The 24824-nt window shown below is 42.4% G+C and overlaps 1 protein-coding gene across 2 annotated transcripts; it reads right to left on the reverse strand.

The window, feature by feature from the left end:
- Window positions 1–10375: 10375 nt before the first annotated feature.
- On the reverse strand, window positions 10376–24824 carry LOC149320168 (putative mitochondrial transporter UCP3). 2 transcript variants are annotated; one of them, XM_089513067.1, is made up of 8 exons: window positions 24683–24824; window positions 20606–20820; window positions 19081–19291; window positions 17858–18055; window positions 17452–17553; window positions 15401–15581; window positions 11753–12289; window positions 10376–11262 (listed from the first exon to the last, which is right to left on the reverse strand). In XM_089513067.1, the coding sequence occupies exons 2-7, from the start codon at window positions 20729–20731 to the stop codon at window positions 12175–12177; spliced, it is 933 nt and encodes a 310-aa protein (XP_089369193.1). In that variant the 5' UTR covers window positions 20732–20820; window positions 24683–24824; the 3' UTR covers window positions 10376–11262; window positions 11753–12174. The 2 variants fall into 2 exon arrangements, with proteins under 2 accessions (XP_089369193.1, XP_089369194.1); XM_089513068.1 differs by having other exon boundaries at window positions 10376–11266.

The raw sequence follows: 24824 nt of genomic DNA on the forward strand, positions 1-24824 counted from the left end.
GTGAATGGGTTTTTTTAGGGCAATGGACAATACTAGGCCAAATTATAATAATGATGATATTGATAATAATTTGATGATGATGATGATGATGATGATGCTTTCAGGTGAGGTAATATAAAAAGGAAGGTGAACTGAGGAGGCAGTGAAGACTCTCAGGGAAATTAGTAATCAATTAGTAATGGCATAAAGGAGAAATGAACTGCGGGAGGAAGCAGTAGACAAGGCCAGGCCAAGTGATAGTGATGATGATGATGATGATGCTTTCAGGTGAGGCAAACTAAAAGGAAAGGAAGGTGGACTGAGGGGGGTCTGCGAGGAAGAGGGCTGAAGCGATAAAATGGCGGCGCCTGAGGTAAAGCCAAGACCCCCGAAGGGAAGGGAAGGGACGGGATAATGAATCCGGGGATTTAGCCCCTCCCGGGCCGGCAAAGGAAAGGCAGAGCCTGCTCCGCCTCACCCGCCCCCGAAGGAATGAAGAAGTCACCCCGCCCCGACTCAGGGAGAGGGTTCCCCGGGGCATGGGCAGAGGGCAGCTTCCGTTCCTTCGGGTGTTCTTCTCCGCCTTGGGGCTGGACTACAGGACCCATCATCCCCAGCCGCCCTTCTAAAGGGGTACAAGCCTCCATAATCCTCAACCCCCCCCCCCCCGTCCATAGGGACTGAATTGCAGGCCCCATCATCCCCAGCCACACTGGAAGACCCATCCTCCCCAGCCACCCCTCCAGAAGAGATGGACCGCACCCCTGTCTGGGGATGATGGGCCTTGGAGTTCAGCTCCTCTGAGGGAGGGGCTGGTTTGGAGGGAGCTGCTGTAACTCCATGTTGTTTCTTTTGCGACAGACAGACAGACGCACGCGGCTGTTGTCCCTGTTGGAACTGCGCATGCTCCGGAGCCCTCTTCCTCCCCAGAGACCTCTCCACAGGCGTCAGCTTCTTGACATCGAACACTACTGTACTCCCTAACTGGGCTGTTTGCCTGAAATAGGCTCTTATCGTATATACACGGTGCCCTTTTATCCCTAGATTCCACTCCTGAGACTCATCCCACCAAGTTTCAGCAATGCCTGTCATAACGTATTTCCTTTGCTGTGTGAAGAGTTCAAGTTCATCTTGTTTCCCCCCACGTTCTGCGCATTCGTGTAGAGACATCTCTAAGGAGTTTATCACACGAAGGAGATCGGGAGTTCGTCCCGTCAATATCCTGGAAAAATCACGTAATTACGCAAAACAATTGCACACGATGTCACACAAAACCTGCCATTAAAGGCGTCACAAAGAAGCATTAGTGCGCATCTTTTTACTTTCAGGATTTCAGCGACCGCATTTCTGATAGCAATTGTGTGGGATAACCATTCGCACAATGACTTTCCATTTCCTCTTCATCAGAGGGATGTTTTAAATGCACTTTAATCTCTCTTTAATGCCAGAATCAGACTCAGTGTGATAAACCCTAAGACCAGGAGTCATTCCCCCTGTTTTATTTGCGTTTGCTTCTTTGAAAATGTCCTGCCATTATTAGCAAGTTCCAAAATGAAAAACCTTTTGGAAGAAAATACATTATTATGATAGAAGACGTTCTGAAAATTAAATTTGAAATCAGACTGCAAATTTGTCCTTTAAATATGCTAAACCTAATATCCCCCCCCCCCCCATATAGAAAAGAAATGGAGGGGAATTTTACTGATATAGAAGATACAAGATTTACCAACATTAGATGACTGGCATATAAAATTATTTGATGGACAGATTAACCTCTTGGCTGAATCCAAAAAGGTATAGAAAACAATAGAGGAAGAATGGTTTCCTGTAACATAATTTTGTAAAATAAAAAGATGGCAGTAATAAAGCAAGTACTCTTGGAAAAGAGAGAACAAATGGTTAAAATAAGAGATTTGAAACTTATATTTGAGTTGAGGGAATCTGTACTGGATTTAAAAAGGAGGGAGAAAAGGCAAAAGAATGATAGCACTTAGGAGTTTATCACACGGGATGAATCCCATGCAGAAACTAAACTTAAACTGAATTTAAATTTAAACTGACGATGTTCAGGGTTAACCGGAACAGAAAGTCAAAAAACCCCACATTTGCAAGATGTTTTTCAGACGTTTGTGTGAAAGAGAAATACCATTAAAGTAACCCGAACACAAAGTCGCCAATACCGGCTCCCTTTTACTTTCGCTAACTTCTGAAAAGTAAAAAGGAGCTTTCCGTTCAGATTGTTTTTGCGTTATTTCTCTTTCACGCCAACGCATCTGACAAACAACACCTGGATTTAAAAATCCCATTTCTTCACAGATTTTACCAATCTGCTCTCCGTGTGATAAACTCCATAGATAGAACCGAAGGGTCTTAACGTCAGGAGAACATGGGAAATAAGGGAGAAATGATCACATTGCAACATAACGTTGAAATGACTTAATGAATTAAGAATTTTATATCTGTAAAAGAACTGTGATGTGACTTCTGAAAGCTTGTAACTTTGTGAAACAATTCTCAAAAAGCATTTTATCTGCCTTGGAAGGCAAACAAACCCAAAACCAAGTTCCAGAACTTACCACCATGAATCTCAGCCACCAAGTTACTTCGGATGTTTCCCCTCCTGTCCTTTTTGGACCATTGAGGAAGCCACTGAATAGAAAGAAAAGCAGCCCACTTCCCTTGTGAGAATTTTATACCCAGCTGTCACCTTTAATTAATGTTGGTCTTCTTTAGGTTGCTCATCCTTTGCACCTGGGATCGCTTGAAGGCCAGAGGACACCTGAAGTCATGGAACCACAGAGCTGGAAGGGTTCCCTAGTGGTCATCCAATCTAGCCCCAACCAGTGGAAGAATCCAGAGCTAAAGTAGCCTTTCCAGGTACCCGTCCAACTGATCGCCATGTTAGTTGGGGGTTACTCTTGTTCCAAAAATGTAACTTTCCCAAGCTCAGGCTGTTGGACCTTCCCCCTACCTGCAGCCCTTCAGATTTGCTGGACTACAATTCCCATCCAGCCTCAAAAAATTCCATTGAACCAGAGGTGATACCTCCTGTCCAATTAAATGGGACAGGAGATCCATGCTTCCCCTCCCCAATGTAGTTGTACTGCTTCTCACATCTTCCCTTACTGTTTGGGTTGGTTAACAGGGATGATGGGAGCTGCAGTCCCACAACATCTGAAGGCCTGCATTCGTACCAAGTGTGAACCAACTGACTGAGTGCTGGTTGGATTTTGCTATCCATGCTAATCCTACCGTTAGGCAGAGTTAAGAACTTGCCACAGCCAACAAACTTTGGATGCCCTGAGAGGGCTGAAGAGGGTTAACTATTTACTCCAGCAAATGCATCTGAGGAAGTAGACTTTATATGGACTTTATCACACAGAGGTAAATTGGAGGCAAATTGGTTAAATTAGTTTAAACCCAATGGCTAGCCATAAAATCAACTTTTCTTGTTGTTAACTGCAGTCAAGTCAACTTTGATTCATGGCTATCCTTTGAAAGGGAGACCTCAGAACAGCAGTCAAGAAATCAGAAGATTAGGCTGCAGCCACACTGCAGAATTAACACAGTTTGACACCACTTTAACTCTCACGGCTCCATCCTATGGAATCTTGGGATTTGTAGTTTGTTGTATCACCAGAGCTCTCTGACAGAGAAGGTTAAATACAGTCAGCCCTCTTTATCCACAGGTTTTTTTTACTCCATGGGTTCATGCATCCATGGCTTGAAAATACTCCAAAATATATACATTCGAAAAAGCAAAGCTTTAGTTTGCCATTTTATGTAAGGGGCACCATTTTACTACACCATTGTATTTAATGGGACTTGAGCATCCACAGATTTTGTTATCCACGTGGGGTCCTGGAACCCCAGCGGATGCCAAGGGCCCCACTGTATATCAACAAACTACAAATCCTAGGATTTCCGTAGCATGGAGCCATGGGAGTTAAAACAGTGTCAAACTGCACTAATGCTGCAGTGTAGATGCAGACCTAGGATTTGCAGAGGTATCTGTGAAGGAACTAGACAAGACCCTCAAGTATCAAGATATATAATTGAGCAATAAAGTTAGGATTCTCCATGCTGTGGTATTTTCCATTCCTTTATATGGTTGTGAAAGCTGGACAGTGTATAAAGCAGACAGGAGGAAAGCCAACTTATCTGAGATGTTGTGCTGGAGAAGAGTTCTGTGGATGCCCAGAGACTGCTAAATAGATAAATAAAAGTATCCTAGAGCAAATCATGCCTGAACTCTCTCTAGAAGCCAGAATGACTAAACTGAGGCTGCTGTATTTTAGACACATCATGAGAAGACATGACTCCTTAAAAAAGACAATAATGCTTGGGAAGGTAGAAGGCAGTAGGAAAAAAGAAAGACACCATTCCAAATGGGTTGTTGTTGTTGTTGTTGTTATTTCTTGCCCCCCTCTCCTCAAGGCCTGAGGCGGGGTACAACATGTCAAAAATACAAAGCACAATTAAAAACAACAAATAAAACTGACAATCAAAAGACAATACTATAAAACCTTAAGCCTAACTAAAGAAAGAAATTGGCAGCATGAGCTTTCATAGACTGAAGTCTACTTCCTCCAAGTGCATCTGAGCAAGTAGATAAAAGTCTACAAAAGCTTATGCTGCCTTGTCTTTATTTCAGTGAATCTCAAAGGTGCTACCTAAGATCTCTCTACGTATTGATTCTATAGAGTCTTTGACATAAAGGCTATGTCTTTGAATAAAACCACTAAAATATGCACAATACATTCTTTATACCAATTAAAAAGTCATGCTTTAAAATCGACTGGGTAGGCCTGCTGGAAGAGATACATCTTTAATGTTGATTTAGTGAGTCTATTTAATGTATTGGATTTAGGGCAGGTGCAGAAATCGTGTGGGCTTCCAAAGGTTGTTGTGTGACTGCAAGTCCCAGTATCCACAACCAGCATAATCAGTGGTGAGGAATTCAGGATACTTGCCATTGAAATAACATCCAGAAGGCAGTGTGAGTCATATCCCTGATTTGCATCTTTAGGGTTTTTTTTGGTGCTTGGATAGATTAACATGCTTTTTGGGGGAAAGCTCCCATAAAGTTTAGAAAGGCTGCATTGTTTCCTTTGTCCACGTTCCTTTCGTTCCTTTCGTATCTTTTCCTTCTCGTTTAATTTAAGCTGCATCCACACTGCAGAAATAATCTGTTTTTTTTACTGCTTTAACTGCCATGGCTCAGTGTCTGGAATTCTGGGAACTGTAGTTTGTTGCTGCACTAGAGAGCTCTGGTGCCACAACAAACTACAGTCCCCAGATTTCCACAGCACTGAGCCATGGCAGATCAATTGACATCGGAGGGGTTATTCCTGCAGTGCGGGTGCAGCCTGAGGCAAAATTATCACATGTTTTTCTTGGCAAGATTTGTTCATATGAGGTTTGCCCTTGCCTTATTCAGAAGCTGAGAATGTGTGACTTGCCCAAATGGGTTTCATGGCAGAGCTGGGAATCAAACCCTGGTCTCCAGACCTGTACTCCGACACTCAAACCACTATGACACACTGGCTCCTCAGAAAACTTAAAATCCCAGGATTTTGTAGGATGGAGCCCTGGCAGTTAAAGTGGTGTCAAACAGTGTTATTTCTACAGTGTGGATGCACCATCTCTCTCTCTCTCTCTCTCTGCCGTGTTAGAAATTTGGGGGCTGAGGGAGTCATAGAATCATAGAGTTGGAAGAGACCCTAAGGGCCATCCAGTCCACTGTCCAACCCCATTCTGCCATGCTGGAACTCTCAATCAAAGCATCCTCATTGATAGATGGCCATCTAGCCTCTGTTTAAAGGTCTCCGAAGAAGGAGACTCCATCACTCTCTAAGGAAGGAGTGTGTTCCACTGTCGGAACATTTAAAGAATTCTTTAAAACTTTAAGAATTCGTGTTTTTTCCTATTTTTATTTATTCAAAATACCCTGACTTTGCTCTCCCTCCTGCCATGGCTACACTCCTGAACTAGAGCTATGCTAAAGTTCTACTAAGAAACTTTCTGTCTGAGACTCTTTTTCTGTGTGGGACAAGATTTTGAAAAGAAATTGACCGATGTTCCTTCCCAGAGAAGTTAGACTGGCACCCTTCCTACTTCCTTTTCGCAGATAAGCAAAGACTTTTCTATACCGAAAGGCATTTGATGAGGGGCTGTATATGTCCCATCTTTCACAATGTGCTGGATATTGCTAATCGCTGTGCTAGTGTGAGTGTGTGTGTTTTAATGATGTATGTTTTAACTTGGTTTTAATTTTTCTGATTGAGTGTGTTTTCTGTGTGTTGTGTGCCTTCAAGTCATTCTGACTTCTGGCAGCCCTAAAGCTAACCTATCATGTTCAGAGGAGGTTTGCCATTGCCTTCCCAGGAGGCTGAGAGTTGTCTAAGGTCACTCAGTGGGTTTCATTGCTCAGCTGGGAATTGAACCCTGGTCTCCAGAGTCTTAACTATTATAATTGGTGGGTTTTTAACAATTTTTTTTAAAATCAGTGTAAGCCACTTTGAGTTCCAATATGGGAAAAAGGCAGGATTGAAGAAATCATCATCATTATCATCTGAAAAGACCTAGAGATTCCACTTTATTTCTACCAAAAATTACACCTCCATGCTAGCCCCCTGTGAATGCAATAGTCCAAATATCCCCCCATCCCTTCCCTTTCCTCTGTCCATTCATCCATCCTTCCTGCCAGAATGAAATGTAGGCAGAATGGAAAGACTTGCATTCTGTCTACATTGCACAAGCCTGTAGCAACAGTGGCTTATTGTAAACTGAAGCCAATTGGGATGTTTTTCTGTCTCTCCTATTACGCATAACCATATGGATGGGGTTCAAGTGCTGCTGGAAATCTCCTCATGGCTGATTCAGGTGTGTGAAATGTCACAAAGTTTTTTTGGGCTGTTTTTTGGGGGGTGGGAGGGGAAAGCCTGTCCTGAACTACAGATCCCAAAATCTTCCAGCCAATGTGATCAACTTCCTTGGATGCATGGAATGAACTGGTACCTAGGAAAGGCCAAAGCTTTCAAAATAAACTTGGTCTATTTTCGCATATGCAAGGAACAAACTGGTGCCCAGGAAGGACCAAAGCTTTTTTAGACTTGGTCTACTTCGTTAGATGCATGAAGTGAACTGGTGCCCAGGAAGGACCAAAACTTTCGTAGACTTTGTCTGCTTCTTCAGAGACATGGAGTAAACTGATGCCCAGGAAGGATCAAAGCTTTTGTAGACCTTATCTACTTCCTCAGATGGATGAAGTGAACTGGCTCGCAGGAAGGACCAAGGTTTTGTTGACTTGATCTACTTCCTTAGATGTTGGTGGTAAACTGATGCCTAAGACGGACCCAAGCTTTCGTAGACTTGGTCTACTTCCTCAGATGCATGGTCCTTTTGTCCTCCTTGGGTGCCAGTTCATCCTATGCATCTGAAGAAGTAGACCAAGTCTGAGAAAACTTATGCTAGAATTGCTTTCACACAGTTAGTCTCCCTTTGCATACAGATATTCCAGACTAACACAGTTATTTAACTGAAATAAGATTACACAGAGAGAGATGTGCACCCACACTTTTCAAGACAGCACTGGACATTCCTCCATCCTGGCCTTGAGGACTAGAGAAGAAAGATAAGACCAGGAGACGCAGAGTCAAACTTTGACTTTGGGGAACCCTGGAAGTCATAAATCTAATAATTTCCTCTAAATAATTGAGGTGGCGATTAACTGTAGTGGGAATGAGCTGCCATGAGTTCAAGTTGAGTCTCCCTTCTTCGGAATTCTGCAATCCAAAATACTTCAAAAACCATAGCTTTTTTCACGGGTGGCTGAGACAGTGAGACCAGTGCCTTCTGATGGTTCAATGTATAAAAATTGTTTCATGTACAAAATTATTTTGAAATACTACATTCAAGTGATGTGTATAAGGTGCCTATGCAACATAAATGGATTTTGTGTTTGGATTTGAGGCCCGTCTCCAAGATATCTCATTATGTACACATTCAAATACATTCCAGAATCCATCATCATCATCAGAAATCCCAAACCCTTCTGGTCCCAAGCATTTTGGATAAAGGAGACTTCACCTGTAATTGCTGGTGGTGCCTTAATATATTGATAATTACATGTATCACTTAAAATGGATTGCATTGCATCCCAGAAGTCTTCTTTTTGGCCATTGTGTGCCATACTGGGCTATCAGCTTCCTGCTTGAGGAAGGCCAGTGGGTGTTGTTGCAACACCTGCACAATGCATACTTCTTCATGGTCCAAAGCGGACAGCATTCCCTGATGGAACAGCCCCAGTGAGTGGTTTTAGGCTGTTCTTATCTCTGTTAAAGGTCATTCCATTGTTGAACATGGAAAATAACCAGGTGGCCAGTGTTTACAAGAATGAAAAATGTTTTTGCCAGCAATCGATGCTTTAAATTAGGCTTTCGCTAGATCTGCAGACTGCAAGAAATTCCATGGAATATTTTGTAGCGCTCATGGCACACGTTTTACATATAGAGGATGTCAACTGTTCCAGTTTGGCAGAGACAGTCCCAACACTGTCACCTTACTTTTTATCAGTTGCCTTTAATATATCCCAGTTTCTCTTTCCTCTTTGGCTGCATCTGCACTGTAGAAATAATTCAGTTTGGAACCACTTTAACTGCCATGGCTCAGTGCTGTGGAATTCTGGAAACTGTGAGATATTCAGGCTTCTCTGTTAGAGAGATTTGGTATCAGGAGGTCTTTTTATCCCTGTCCAGCCCTGCCTTCTCCTTGTCCACTGTCTAGCTGGAAGGGGATTTTTAACTAGCATTTTCATTGGAAGGATGGTGCAAGAGAGGAACAGAAACACAGACTTTCAGTGTTGAGGTGCAGCAGTGTGTCTGTAATAAACAATACACTAAAGCTTGACCTGGGAAATGAATGGGATTCTTCTTCATCTGATCCTGCATTGTGTGCAGTAGGCAAGGTAAACAGCAGCTGCCTCCAGAATCCCTTACTGAGCATGCATGAATAGAAAAACAGAGAGAAGGGGGAAAAACATAAATGCTAGCTTCATCAGCTACCCCCAGCATGTTAAAGGGGTTTGGCCACCAAAATGGAAATCAGACGAAAAGTGGAGGCTGGTGAAAGAAAAAGTCATCCCTAGATGCAATTTGGAAGAAACCTTCAAGTTGTCTCTAGAAGGTACAAAATATTTTTATTTACTTATGTGAGACTTGGTTGCGTCCTCTCACATATGCATAGCATTAGTCTTTGGATGAAAGGTTTGCCCAAATACATCAAACTACTTCTTTTTTTGTGGTGTAGGAATATATTCCTGTTGTTTTTAATTTCTTTTTGCCTCTGGTACCAAATTTTCCCTGAAAGAAGTAATACCCAGGAATACATCTACTTATGTTAACTGAAGCATACCTCTATGTGTAGTGATGCAGGGTTTGTGTTATACTGTGGTGCTTACATGTCTGTTGTGTAGCTGTCCGTTCTGTGGTGTCCAGAAAGTGCACTTGTTCTGTGGATAACTCTAGGCTGAGATTGATGGTAGGGTGGAAGTTGTCAAAATTTTAGTGGAATGTCTTAAGTGAGTCCTCTCCGTGAAGCCAAATAATAAATACATCATCAACGTACCTCAGATAAAGGAAAGGTTTCTGGGTGCAGGAGTTAAGGTAGTGTTGTTCCATGTCATCCATGAAGATGTTGGCATATCGTGGTGCCATGTGTGTTCCCATGGCAGTACCATTAACCTAAAGGTATATGTACTACAACATCCAGAATTCATAGAATCATAAAGTTGTGAGGGGCCTCGTGGGCAGTGGAGTCCAGCTCACTGCTCAGTGCAGGATCTTCAGCTAGGCAGTGGTTCTCAACCTTTGGCTCTCCTAATGTTTTGTACTTCAACTCTCAGAAGTCTCAGCCAGCTTGCCCAAATGATCAGGGATTCTGGGAGCTGAAGTCTAAAATACCTGGCGGACCCAAGGTTGAGAACCACTGAGCTAGAGCCTCCCCAGCAGGGAGCTCTCCAGACTCTTTTTGAAGACATCCAAAGAAGGAGACCTCAACACCTTTCTAGATAATTGGTTCCATTGTTAAACAGCTCTTACAGTCAAGATGTTCCTTCTAATGTTCTGCTGAAGTCTACCCTTCTGTAACTTACAACCATTAAATCTGATCCTACCCTCTGGGGCAGCAGAGAACAAGCCTTCACCCTCTTCTTGGTGACAACCCTTGAGATATTTAAAGATATCTAAACAGCTTGAGGATTGCATGATCCCCACCAGGAATGTTTTACATTATCCTGACTCTGGACTCTGTTCCAAACCATCACATTTCCCAGAGAGCTGTAGAATGAAATGATGCTTTGCTGAGACATCTTGCAAAGTAGAAAAGAAAACCTTTATTCAGAGGGGACAAAACAAATTTAAAAAATGGGACCGTTGTTGAAGGACTGTGATGAGAGAAAAAGAGGTGCTGCTGTTTTGTTCTGGTGCCTCACCTGCAGCAGAGTAGTCAGCTCAGTCCAAGTCAAGCGCAGTCAAGCAATCCTAGAATCAGAGTTGGAAGAGACCCCAAGGGCATCCAGTACAACCCTGTTCTGCCATGCAGGAAGACACTGTCCAAACCCTTCAGACAGATGGCCACCCAGCCTCTATTTAAACCTCCAAGAAAGAGACTCCACCACTCTCCAAGGCTACATCTTTCACTGTTGAACAGCTCTGACCATCAGGACATTCTTCCTAATGTTTAGGTGGAATCTCTTTTCCTGCTGCTTGAATCCATTGCTCTGAGTCCTATTCTTTGGATCCAAATGACAGTCCAAAAGGGAAATCCAAAAACATAGTCTGCAAATGGAACAAGGTCTGGGGTTTTTGGGCAACATGAATCAGGAACACAAGCCAGGAAGGTTGTGTACACCAGGAAAGGTTGGTTGCGAGCAACCAGTTCCCTGAAAGAGGTGCCAGGATGTATGGCTGGTGGCTAGCACGCAGCTGTTTCCTGATGAATGAGAGTCTGGCATTTAAATGTTCCAACCAATGTTGGGCTCTCTCTGTCTCTGATGGTTGGTCATGGTAGGTACTGTTTGCTCTGTGTCTTGCTGTTCCAGAACTGCCATGCTTTCTTGCCTTTCTGTCTCTTTGGCAGGGCCCTCTGTCTCATTTTGCCCCTCATCTCACTATCTGAATCTGAGTCCTGAGGGCATGGCACAACAGCATCTTTCTCTATTATGTGAGTCCGTTTTTTCGCTAGCAGGATGGTCTTCCGGGTCATCTCTGTGTTTCATGGAAGCTGCCTCCAAGCAAAGGAGAAAGGAATTTGAATTGAGCTTTGTTGAAAAGAAATCAATATACACAAATATTCCTTGTCTTGGCAACTTTCATATCAATTACCATGCATGCCCAGCTTCCTTCATCTGCTCCTGTTCTCTAACCTCAAGCTAACAATTCAATTTAGGCTAATATCTTTCCCCCTCATCTCCAGTTTTGCTTGCAACTCCTCCCAGTTTCTGAATATATTGGTAACTTCTAAGATAACAAGGAATCTTATAGCACTTTAGAGACTAACATGATTATTAAGGCATAGGTGTTTTCACACTAGAGTCTACTTTAACAATATTCTACAGGGTGTAGAATACCTCCATAGTTATTGCATTTCTCTATCAGGAGCAAGACTGAACTCGTCACTGCACTTTATGACATTAGGTTTCTTTCCCAAAAACTATACAGCACTATAAAACTTTCATATTTGAACACATATATTGAAAGATATATATACTTACCCATTAATTAGAATCCTTTGACCTGTTCAGCATGAATGTGGATGAACTTTCTGAGCCAGAATGCATCCGTTGTAATCTATCCATCCTTCCTTTGTTCCTTCTCTTTCCTTCCCTTCCCTTCTTTACTTTCTATCTCCTTCTCTCATTTAATTTTTTTGTTTTCTATTGAAGAATCATTGGCGCTTTTACTTTTTAAAAATCACTTCTTTTTAGTTTGTATATTACACATTGTTGGGTCCTAAAGCCTATAATGAAGCAATTAATATAATTGATTTGTTTTTCATCTTGCCACAATGGCAAGAACAGTTCACCAAGGCTTTTAATCCAAAGTTGCATCTCGCATTTTAACTTCTGTCTTTCTCTTGAGAAGTCCCTGGAGGCATCCAGCTGTTACTTCCTCAAACCAGAGACAACTTCTGCTTTCAGAAAGGCGATTCCCAGGCCACCTGGGCCAGAACCATCATCCTCTTCAGCTGCTCAAAAGACACAAACATCACCACGTTCCAGGATCCCAGCCGCAGGAATGAAGGCATGAAACTGGAGAAGGAGACAAAGCAGAGGAGGAATCTCATTAACTCAGGGACTTTCACAAGAATGGAGCATTGGTGGCTCACATATCCGTAGGGTGCTGAATCTTTGTCAGGATCTGACTGGCTTTAAAGAAGGTGTACAAAAGTACAATTCATTGCATTCCCCATTACCGTGTGATGGATGTGAGAGTTGAACAGTGAAGAAAGCAGAGGTGAAGAAAATCAATTCTGAGATGTGATGCTGGAGAAGAGTGCTAAGGATACAGTGGACAGCCAAAAAGGCAAACAAATGGGTCCTTGAACAGATCAAGCCTGAAATCTCCCTGGACACCAAGATGATAAAACTGGGACTGTCATACTTTGGCCACATCATTACAAAAAATGATTTATTAGAAAAGCTATTTAGCTAGGAAAGGTGGAAGGCAGTAGAAAGAGAGCTTCACCTCAGAAGGACAGACTCAATCAGGGAAGTTATGGACAAGAACAAAGGAAGTGTATTGTCCAAGGTGCTGGAATTACGTAATGGTTACCAAAACTGAAACAGATGGAGAAAAAGAGAAAGAAATAGATGGGGAAAATTAAATAAATGATTGTGACATGCTTTTATCACTACTTTATTTTGCAAATAACTTGCAAATACTGTAATCCATGGGAATTGTTTTGTTTTTTGCTAACCTGTTAACAAGTATATGCGACCATTCTCCTTTTTAACAAGTCTAGAAAGTCATTTTTTTCCCTTGCGTTTCCAGTCCCTGCCCCCAAATGTGTGCCTTGATATATTGTGGACACACATTTTAGATACATGATTCTGATTCTGTTGTCTGTAATGATAATCTAAGATTGAGAATAACAATTGTGAGAACATATATTTCATGTAAGAATAGATTCAGCAAATGGACAGCTCCTTTAATGTCTGGGTTAAAACATGGATTCATTGCCCCACTACGAAACTCCTGCCAGGATCCTGATGAGAACAGAAAGAAAGCATTTCTGTATCTAGACACAGAACTTGGAAAATTTACCTTTTTTGGGGGGACCACAAACTCCCAGAAGTGGCCATGGTAGCCTGCTCTCTTCCCCCCACTCCCCACACAGATTATCTGAGCAGCAAAGATAATCTTCTTCCCAAATAACAAAGGATTAGATCATGCAAGGAGGTTCAGTCACATTTTGGTGGGATTCAACTTCACAGAGGTGATGAGAGAGCTGTTTGGCAGAGGCCCGAACCTTTGAAATTCTTCTTAGCACAAGCCTCAAATGACCATGAGGCAGGGAACTCTAACAAAAGGATGCTGGTGGGAAAGGGCTCCTGTTCCACCTGTGGAAGCTGGTTGAGGCTGGACAAAAGGTCCCAGACCCCTAGCTACCCCAATGAACACCAAAGACTACAAATTCCATCGGATCTGTGAGTAGAATAGGAGAATGTTTTACCTAGTTGCATCAGGAATTATAATTATCTTTCCGGCTTGGCAGAAACGATCAAATCTGTCTGTAACCAGTAACTCTTGTGTCTGAAGGAAAAGTGATCCTTCGCATAAAGAGACATCTTTTTGCCATGGAGATTTCTTACTTAGAATTACAGAGTTGGAAGCAATCTCAAGGGAACATCCAGTCTAACCCCCTTCTGCCATGCAGGAATACACAATCAATGCCCTCCTGACTGATGGCCATCCAGCCTCTGTTTAAGTATAAATCATAGAATCGTAGAGTTGGAAGAGACCACAAGGGCCATCCAGTCCAACCTCCTGCCATGCAGGAACTCTCAATCAAAGCAGCCCTGACAGATGGCCATACAGCCTCTGCTTAAAGACCTCCAAAGAAGGAGACGCCACTACACTCCAAGGAAGGAGTGTGTTCCACTGTGAACAGCCCTTACTGTCAGGAAGTTCTTCCTAATGAATGAATGAATGAATGAGATTTTATTTATATACCGCCATTCCTTCGATCACGGCGGTTTACAAGATAATAATGAAATACAATACAGCGCAGAACAAAAAATTACAGATAAAAGTTAAACCACGAAAATCCCCCATATTAAAGCATATAATAAAATACATCATTAAAAAATCCATCATTCATACGTAATAATTAAAACCAGTTAAAATCAATAAACAATCTAAACAACACGCAATACACAGGAGAAGATGACAGTCAGGACATGTGGGGGAAGGCTTGGCAGAATAAGCGAGTCTTGAGATTTTTCTTAAATGACTCCAGGGAGGGGGCCGAGTGGATCTCATCAGGGAGAGAGTTCCAAGACTGCGGGGCCACCGCAGAGAAAGCCCTTTGCGCAGTCCCTACGTATCTCGTCTTAGGAACTCTCAAAAGTTTTTTCCCACCTGACCTGAGAGTACGGGGCAGATTGTATGGGGAGAGGCGGTCCTCCAAGTACTCTGGGCCCAAGCCATTTGTTGAGGTGGAATCTCTTTTCCTGGAGCTTGCATCCATTGCTCCAGGTCCTGTTCTCTGGAGCAGCAGAAAACAAGCTTGCTCCCTCCTCAGTACGACATCCCTTCAAATACTTAAACAGGGCTATCATATCACCTCTTAACCTTCTCTTCTCTAGGCTAAGAAACAGTTTTTCTGTAAAAGTACCTCTACAGTAGGCCTTTGGTATCTGCTGGAGTTTGGTTCCAGGACCCACCCCCACCCCCATGGAAATCAAAACCCAATGATGCTCAAGTCCCATTAAATACAATGGATAATTAATGGGGAAGTTAAGGTTTTCTTTTTGGAATTTATTTTTTGGAATATTTTCAAGCCTTGGATGCTTGGATCAGTGGATGAAGAATATGTGAATATGGAGGGCCGGCTGTAAAGCTCACACTTCTTTTCATTTACCTTTTGATCAGTTTCATCTCCTCGCCAGGGTTGTGGGGAAAGAAAGCTGCCAGAATGTCAGAGATGGAAAGTGCAAATAGAATCCCAGCAAGTTCCCATTGCATTGCTATGCAAGGGGAATTCAAATCAATGGGTGCTGGCAGCTAAGATAAGTGCTCTCTGGAGGTCCTATTTGGCTGAGCAGAAGCAGGAAGAGGGGACCTCAGAAACATTACATGAGAGGACACACTACAAACATTTGGGCTGGACATTTGACAGTGCAAAGCATCTCACTCACCCTTTGTAAAAAGCTGTGGGCCCTTCCTTCACCACCATGGTCAGCATACAATTCAGGGCATTCTTGTACTGTCCCGGGATGGAGTTCATGTATCTTGTTTTCACTACATCCACAGGAGATGCCACCACTGTAGCACAGAAACCAGCTCCGAAGGCAGCAACAAAATGGCAGGGAAAGTTGTCTGTCAGAAACAAAAAATGGACATGTGAAATTTAAGGATTTGGGAAGCCAAATCTGTCTGCCTTTCTGCCCTAGAAAAATGATCCCTTGGGCAATTTCTCAGGATTCAGACGCTAAAACTGAGGGTGGATTGAAATGTATGTGTTCACAAGCCTGCTCTGGTCAGACTTCACCTAGAATACTGTGTGACCAGTTTTGGACACCACATTTCAAGGAGGATATTTTATATCTTTATTATTTAACTTTAAAAATAAATTAAAAATGAGATAATCATAATCCAGATTACATCACCACCAATATTCATCCACTTACTGTACATCATATTTTACATCTACTTTAATCATGTTCATTCAAGACTCACTTGTTACTTCCACATCTACAATTTTGTGTTATCTTCCTTGTTGATGCAAATGTTTTTCTATACCAAATCTGATGAGTTATACAATGAAGTGTCTAATTTATGTAAGTTTTTTTTTAAAAAATTCAATTTAAGCATTTACATTCTTGACATATCACTGTTCAAGAAGAATATTGACAAGCAGGAATTGCTCCAGAGGAGGGAGTGCTTTGGACTGGATGGATGGCCCTTGGGGTCTCTTCCGACTCTATGATTCTATGACTTTATGAGGGCAAGGAAGATAGTAAAGGGTCTGGGAAACAAGAGCGATGAGGAATGGCCAATGGAGCTGGGTATGTTTAGCTTGGAGAAGAGAAGACTGAGATACAACATAATAGCTATCTTTAAATATCTGAAAGGGATGTCATGTAGAAAATGAAGCAAGCTTGTTTTCTGCTGCTCCAGAGATGAGAAAATGAACCAGTGGGTTCAAATTACAAGCAAATAGATTCCATCATACATTAGGAAGCACTTTTTGATTGGAAGAACGGTTTCATAGTAGAATGGATTGTCTCAGAGGGAAATTAACTCTCCTTCTCTGGAGTCTTTTAACAGAGGTTGGATGAGTATCTTCCAGGAATGCTTTAGTTGTATATTCCTGCATATCAGGGAGATGGAGTAGATGGCCCTTGTGGACCCCTTTGTCTCTAAGATTCTATGATGGTGTTATTAAAAGGAGGATTTGCAAAGGTATTGAAAACAGATGAGAAAAATGTGGGTTTCCCCCTCTGTTCAATATAGAGTTTGGAGAACTTAAGTTTCCAACCAGAAAAGTATTATCTCATTTGATAGACTTGCTATTTATTATCTGAACTACATGCTCTGAGCAGCATGTTCTGACTGCTTAATGTCTTGTGCCCAATGACATCAGAAGGACTTGTCCCTCCATCTCATGGTTTGGGTTGGCTCTGAAAATTCAGGGCTTGAGAAATTCCTGTCCTGGCAAACCTGCATAGCCTATCTGTGAGGATGAAAGCAGGGAAGTTCCTTTATGGGTTGTGCCTTCAAGGCGGCGGCGGCGGTTGCTGCTGCTGCTGCTGCTGCTGCTGCTGCTGCTGCTGCTTCTTCTTCTTCTTCTTCTTCTTCTTCTTCTTCTTCTTCTTCTTCTTCTATGACTTATTATTTATGACTTATAGTGACCCTAAAGAGAACCTATCATGGGGTTTTCTTGGCAAGGTTTGTTCGGAGGAGATTTGCCATTGTCTTCCCCTGAGGCTGAGAGCTTGTGACTTGCCCAAGGTCACCCAGAGGGCTTCACAACTGAGCTGGGAATCGAACTGTGGTCTCCAGAGTTGTAGTCCAACACTCCGCACCTGTAGTGGGTACTTAATGCATAACACTAAATACCATTACCAGGGGCCATCCCTAGATCTCAGGTTTCCACCTGAGACCCTCAGGACCTGGGAAAATCCTGAACTGGCAACCTTAGACTGAGGTTTCATGCCACCATTTGGGAACGGAGTGGCCTCCTCACCTGTCATCAGCTGGTACTTTAGCAGGGTCTCCTTTATGAGGTCGTAGGTGACCATCTCCCCACAGTTCACGATGGCGTTGCGGGTGATGTTGGGCAGAGTCCCTGCAGGAGACAAAGCAAAAAGGTCTATTATGGAGACTGGACCTACCACAGAGACCAGGGAGACCATGATGTATTTGGACCTTAGTCTCTAGAACTTTTTCTACACAGTTAGTCTCATAGATGCTACATACTAATATTCCAGATTAACACAGCTATATCTCTCAATTCTACAGCACAGCCAGTAAAAGACCATCTCAAGGGAGGGCATTCAAAAGCCTGGGAGCAGTCACCAAGGAAGCCTCTCCCTTTTACCCACCCAGTATGCCTGGTGAAGACTGGCAGGATCCAGCGAAGGGTCCATTACCTTTCCAAAGGCCTCGGACTCCTTCCTCCCTGGCAATGGTCCGGTAGGCATCCACGGTCCCATTGTACTTCTTGGGTCCCCCTATCAGGCTGATGTGTGCTTGGAAGCGCACTTTCACCACATCTGTAGGTTGGGCGCATGTTACCGCCATGGCTCCAGTGGTGCACCCAGCAAGCAACCGGGTGAAGATACTCGCATCTGTGAAAGGTGATGGGTGGGAGAGAGAGGAAGAAGGATAGAAGGTATATATTATGTGTTGGTCACCCATGACACCTGGGCAGAAGTCAATCCTATACCCAAATAATTGTGCATGGAGAGTGGCATAGCTGTTTGAGTGCTGGAGACCAGGGTTCGAGTTCTCACTTGGTTGGGTGACTTTGGGCAAGTCACATTCAGCTTCAGAGGGAAGCAAAGGTAAACCCCCTCTGAATACATCTTGCCAAGAAAAACCTCATGAGAGGGTCACCTGAAGGTTGCCATAAGTTGGAAATGACTTGTAGCTACCCAACAGCAACCAAGAATTAGCTCAGTGTGAGCTCCATTTTCTTCCTCACAACTTTTACATTGCTTTAAAAAAATTTTTAGTGCTTATAAGAAAACTTTAGAATTCTGATTAAAATGCCTCCAGAAATGGCTTTAGGAAGTGAGTTTTCAAAAGCAACTAGAAAGCTTTACTCATTACATCTGAGGAAGTAGACTGAAGTCTACGAAAGCTCATGCTGCCAACTGCTTTCTTTCAGTTAGTCTCAAAGCTGCTACAAGATCTTTCTACATACTCATTATGTCACTAAAGTGACTTCATTCTCACCTATTATATTACTTTTGAAATGCAAATCTGCTATCACTTCATTACCAGAGGCTTTAAAAATGGAATTTATTACTTATAACATGTTATTCTTTTGTTGTATGTGCCTTCAGGTTCCCCTTCAACATATGGTGATCCCATGAATTTCACAGGGTTTTCTTTGGCAAAGAGTACTCAAGAGTTGGTTTGTAATTGCCTTCCTCTGAAATAGAGCCTACAGCAATTGGAATTCATTCCATCCAGGTACTAACCAGGGCTGACCCTGTATAGCTTCAAAGAGGAGACAGGATTAGGTGCCTTCAGGATACTGAGGCCTCAATGTGTTACTTACAATGTGTCAATTCCAAGCTATAGGAAATTGTTTGTATTTTTTGCCATGCCAATCAGTGGTTATAGTTTCTGGTAGTTGCCAACTTACTGTCTGATCCCTTTGGAGTGTAGAACTGTTTCACGGAGTCATAGAGTCCAATGCGGATGGACGCAAAGCTCATCTGGCGCTGGAGACCGGCCACTAAGCCGTTGTAGAGGCTCTTGGGTCCTTCCATCTTCACCATGGTTGTGATGGTACCAAAGACCCCCTTGTATTTGACACTCTTGACTGCTCTGGACGATTTCGATTCTCCCTGAATCTTCAAGAGAAATGGATATTGTCAGGAGTAATTGGACGTTCGTAGGGCATTCATACGTATGTCTAATTAATACCTACAAAGATTGAGTCTCCCTTATCTGGAATTCCAAAACCTGAAATATTCCAAAAAGCAAACTTTTCCCCATGGGTGATTGAGATAGTGACACCTTTGCTTTCTGATGGTTCAGTGTACACAGACTTCGTTTCATACACTAAATCATTAAAAAATATTGTATAAAGTAGCCTTCAGGCTATGTGTATAAGGTGCATATGGAACATAAATGAATTTTGTGTTTAGACTTGGGACCCATCCTCAAGATCTCTCATTATACAGATGCAAATACCAGAATCCAAAACAAAATCCCAAGCAGGAGACTCAGCCTGTATGTATGTATGTGTACACACACACACACACACACAGAGTATATACATGCCTAAACATACATCATATACCTATAACTATACCTATGGTCTTCTACCAGCTTTCTATGTATGGTTTTGGGAGCTGGACAGTGAAACAAGCTGCCAGGAAGACAATCAACCTCATTGCATTGGAAGAGGCAGCAAGAAATAAATACTATTGTTATTATTAGAAATGTGGAGCTGGAGGAGAGTCCCACAGATACCCTGGATGGCCAAAGAGATAACCAAATGGGTCCTAGAGCAAAGCAAGCCTGAACTCTCCCTAGAAACCAAAACGACTAAACTGAGGCTGTCATTGCCATATTATGTAAAGACATGACTTTTTGGGGGGAAAGTGATAATTTTGAGTAAGTGGAAGGCGGTAGGAAAAGAGGAAGGCTACATTACAAGTCGATTGATTCAGTCAAAGAAGCCAGGCTGCCCTAAGTTTGCAAGACCTGAGCAGGACGGTGGATAACAGGAGATAATAACCCCCAAATAAATTCAACCCCATGGTTAGTGCATTAAAAGTCTGGATTCAAAATCAAATTAGCTATCCTATCCCACTTATATGGGAGTAGCCAGCTACTACTGAATAAGTATCAAAGCAGTTAGTGACTTGCAGAGTGTTGCACTGCAGAACCTCTTTTATTTTATTATTTATTTACTTGATTTCTATCCTGCCTTTCTCTCCCCATCACCTTTAGAGTAACCAGTTTCAAAGACTGGAAAAGGTCAATTTTTGGACTATAACTCCCAGAATACCCCAGCCAACAGGGCTATGTGAAAAAGTAATGTTTCCAAAAGTAGTTTTTCCAAGTCTTGCCCAGTTTCAGTTTGGCCCCAACTCCTCCACATCTCAAGTCTCATCACAAGAAAAGCAGGGACCTCACCTCTTGAGAGGAAAACATACCTGGAGCCGGACTTTAGCCGTGTCCAAAGGGAAGGTGCAGAGGTCGGCAATGCATGCCGCTGTCCCAGCACTGAGAAATTTGACCGTTGCCGAGGGGGGGATGTCCGTGGGTTTTAGGCCCACCATTGTGGTCTCATGAACTGAAGAGAGTCAGTCAAAGTTACATTCAGTCTGTGGTTGCTAGGTTAAGAAAGAGCTTTGTCCTAGCAATAAGTCTGGAAAAGAAAAAAATATTTTATTACATGATGATGATGATGATGATAAATATTAATTAGTGTATATGCTTGACTATAAGTTGACCTCATGTGTAAGTCGAGGGCAGGTTTGGGGGCCAAAGTTCTGGATTTTGATATGCCCCATGGATTAGTTGAAGGTAAAATTTAGAGGAATGTAACAAAGGATCTAAAGGATGAAGCAAAGAAAACAATGGCAAAGAACTTACAAAATTCCAGCAGACATAACTGTGCCATCCTAAAGGCTGGATGGATGAGAGAGTAAAAGCAGGGAGGGGCACTGTCAGTGCTTCCAGGACAGTTTACACACTTGCCTTTCACCAGGGGATGGTGTGTGTGTGTGTGTGTGTGTGTGTGTGTGTGTGTGTGTGTATGAGTTAAAGAACAATATTTACATTAACTCATGGATGTCAACTCAGTTTTTTTGGTCAATATTTTTACTAACTTTCTAGACTTATACATGAGAATATACAGTAATATTGATTATTAATACAATGGGCCCTTGGTATCCACTGGGGTTCAGTTCCAGGGTCCCTCGTGGGTACCAAAATCCATGGGAATTCAACTCCCAAGTCCCATTAAATATAATGCCATGGTAAAAAGGCATCCCTCATATAAAATGGCAAAATCAAGGTTTGCTTTTTTGGAATTTATTGAATTTTTAAAAATATTTTCAAGATGTGGACGCATGAATCTGTGGATAAAGAATCCATGGCTAGGGAGGACTGACATTGTCCCTGCTACTCCAAGAGCCTCCAGAATTTAGCAGTACAAGCTCTAACACTTTTACACCACCAATTACTGCCTTGATCAAAATATTGGAAAGGCGGGATATAAATAAAATTTATTATTATTATTATTAATTACAATCTTATACATACCCCCTCTGAAGTGAGTCGGACTGATTTTGGTGGCATTTATTGCCAGGCAGTGTGTCTAGAACTGCAGCTTTAGTCTGTTGTTATGAAGGCCAGGAAGAGCATTTTCAGAGCTAGGGATGCAGTTCCTGGCAAGTGAGCCAAGTTATATGCTATGGGGCCAGGCAAACAGTGATCTTCTCCATCCCCAGAACACAGGATCACTTACTGGTCTTCCTGGATGGAGAAGGAAGTCACCTCTTCATCTTGAAAGTGATGATTAGATACATTCCCTGATCATGATCAAAATCTAGTTACTGAGTCAAAGGGCATTACTTAGTGGACATCCTTACCCAAGATCTATTTCCAGAGAGATCTCATCTCTTGATGGAAATGGGTCAGCAAATATCTTACAGCATGGTGTCAGTGTGTGCTAACCTATTTTTATTAAGAGCAGTTTCTAGAACCTGAGTTGGATCTGTGTCCAGTAAAATAGGTGGCACTCTATGAAAAACAATGTCGAACAAAACTTCTCTTAGTGTGCACAAGATTTGAACTTGTGAACAATTGAGTCTACAAGAGGTGCAGCACCTCACTTGTGATTCTAATACAGAAAGCAGACTTGCAAAATAGCTAAGCATATATCCTTAACTATTTTGCAAATCTGCAAATTATATAAGATGCGAGAAGCTGTGTAGTGTAGTGGTTTGAGCGTTGGACTACATTATTGTATTTCATTTCATTACATTACAATTCATTTCAGTACAATTATTACATTATATTTCACTACATTACTTTTGCAGTATATCTGAGTTACATTCTCATTATATTAAAAGCAACTAGTTAGGGTAACTGTTACTTTGGAGATCAGGGTTGGATTCCCCATTTGTCCATGGAAAGCCACTGGGTGACTTTGGACAAGTCACACATTCTCAGCCCCAGCAAACTCCATTATAGGGTCTTAGGGTCACCATGACTTGAAGGCACACAACAACAGATATAACATGTACATTAATTTATTTAGAATCAAAGAATCATAGAGTTGGAAGAGACCCCAAGGGCCATCCAGTCCAACCCCCATCTGCCATGCAGGAACTCACAATCAAAGCACCCCCGACAGATGGCCATCCAGCCTCTGTTTAAAGATCTCCAAAGAAGGAACCTCCACCACCCTCCAAGGGAGCATCTTCCACTGTTGAACAGCTCTTACTGTCAGGAAGTTCTTCCTAATGTTAAGGTGGAATTTTCCTGTAGTTTGAATGCATTGCTCTGTTTCCTATTCTCTAGAGCAGCATAAAATAAGCTTGCTCCCTCCTCAATGTGACACCCCTTCAAATACCTAAGCAGTGCTATCATATCACCTCTTAACCCTCTCTTCTCCAGGCTAAACATCCTCAGCTCCCTAAGTCTCTCCTCATAAGGCATGCTTTCCAAACCCTTCACCATTTTGGTTGCCCTCTTCTGGACATGCTCCAGCTTCTCAACATCTTTTTTGAATTGTGGTGCCCAGAACTGGACACAGTATTCCAGGTGAGGCTTGACTTATTTATGAGTCTTACAAAGGCCAAAATCAGGGGTGGGATTCCTGCAGTCTTCTAGATGTTCCTGGACAACAACTCCCAGCATTCTTTAACAGGCTCTGCTGGCTGGAGTCCTGGGACTTGCAACACTCCAACAACATTTGGAGTTCTGTATGGTTCTAACCTTGCCCATTGGCTGCACCCGTTGCACATCAGTCTGAAGGAGGAAGCCAGTGCAGGTTGGTACATGGAATGGGGAGAAAAGCTCTATCCCAGTGATGGAGAACCTTTTACAGACCAAGTGCCCAAACTGCAACCCAGACCCCACTTATTTATTGCAAAGTGCCATGTCCCTCTGGCTTTCTAGTAAGAAACTCTGGCAAACTCTGTGCTAAGGCAATAGTATGTGTGCCCACAGAGAGGGCTCTGAGTGCCACCTTTGGCACGCGTGGCATAGGTTTGCCATCACTGCTCTGTCCACTGGGAAATGCATGTGCAAATTCACTGCACTCTGCACAACATTAGTTTCTATTACTTTTTATAAAATGAGGGGAAAAGTTAGCACTGATAAGGGAACTCATTGCATTGTCCAATACTTTTCTATTGCTTTCTGTTAACCTTTTTTTAAAGAGGAAAAATCCTAACATTGTTATCGTATGAAACTTGAAAAAATCTTGTGCCTCTAGTTACTGGTTATACTAATAAAGCTTTACTCTTATTTCCCTACATTATTTTTACTGTGTATTTCTATTACATTCTCACTATATTAAAAACTACTAGTCAGAGTAACTGTTACACGTAACTAGTTATTTCCAAAAAACATGCAGGGGTAGCTGTGTTGGCCATTTAGTAAATTCAAACAAAAATCCACCAAGCAGTGATACCTTTACCCTCCCCATACCATCTTAACTAAGGAGAGAAACAACAAAATACTAACGTCTCTAATTTTTCTCCTGTTTGGTATGTAACATCTTGCCTGGTGAAGAAGCCAGTGGAGCTTTGAAAGCTTGCAACAAGTGTATTGTGCATTTTGGTTGGCCAATAAAGGTATCCCTGTTTGGTGGATAGTTATTTCCAAGTTCTGGCTGTTGCTCTAAAGCAGAACACCTGCACTGTCCCCAGCAATCTCACCAAGTAGATTTACTGGTTGACCCTGTGCAAGTCACACTCTCAACCTCAGTGGGTGGCAATGGCAAAGCCCCTCTGATTAAGAAACTTGCCAAGAAAACCCCATGATAGGTTCTCCTTAGGACTGCCATAAGTCAGAAATGACTTGAAGGCACTCAACTACAGCAACAGTCAGGGTTAGGGAAGACACTGCTTGCAACCCTGGAGAATATTGAAAAGATTGGGATACATGGAGTCTGAGTTGGTCTATAAGGCAGCCTCTGTCACAAAATTCATCCCACCTTCTAAGTCTGAAGACCTTTGAACCCAACAGCAGTAAAGAAAATAAACATTCCTTACTTAGTCCCAGCTGTCTTCAGATTTTTCTGAGAGCCGCTTTGAGAGTATTCCTGCTGAAAGGTAGTTTCCAAGTATTAGTAATAAATGCTAAAAAATCAGCGGGAGGTTCATTCTACCTCTGTCCTCTGTTGGATCTCTAAGC

Source organism: Sceloporus occidentalis, unplaced genomic scaffold (assembly GCF_023333645.1).
Source record: "Sceloporus occidentalis isolate IW3139 unplaced genomic scaffold, rSceOcc1.0.p SCAF_2, whole genome shotgun sequence".
NCBI lineage: Eukaryota > Metazoa > Chordata > Lepidosauria > Squamata > Phrynosomatidae > Sceloporus > Sceloporus occidentalis.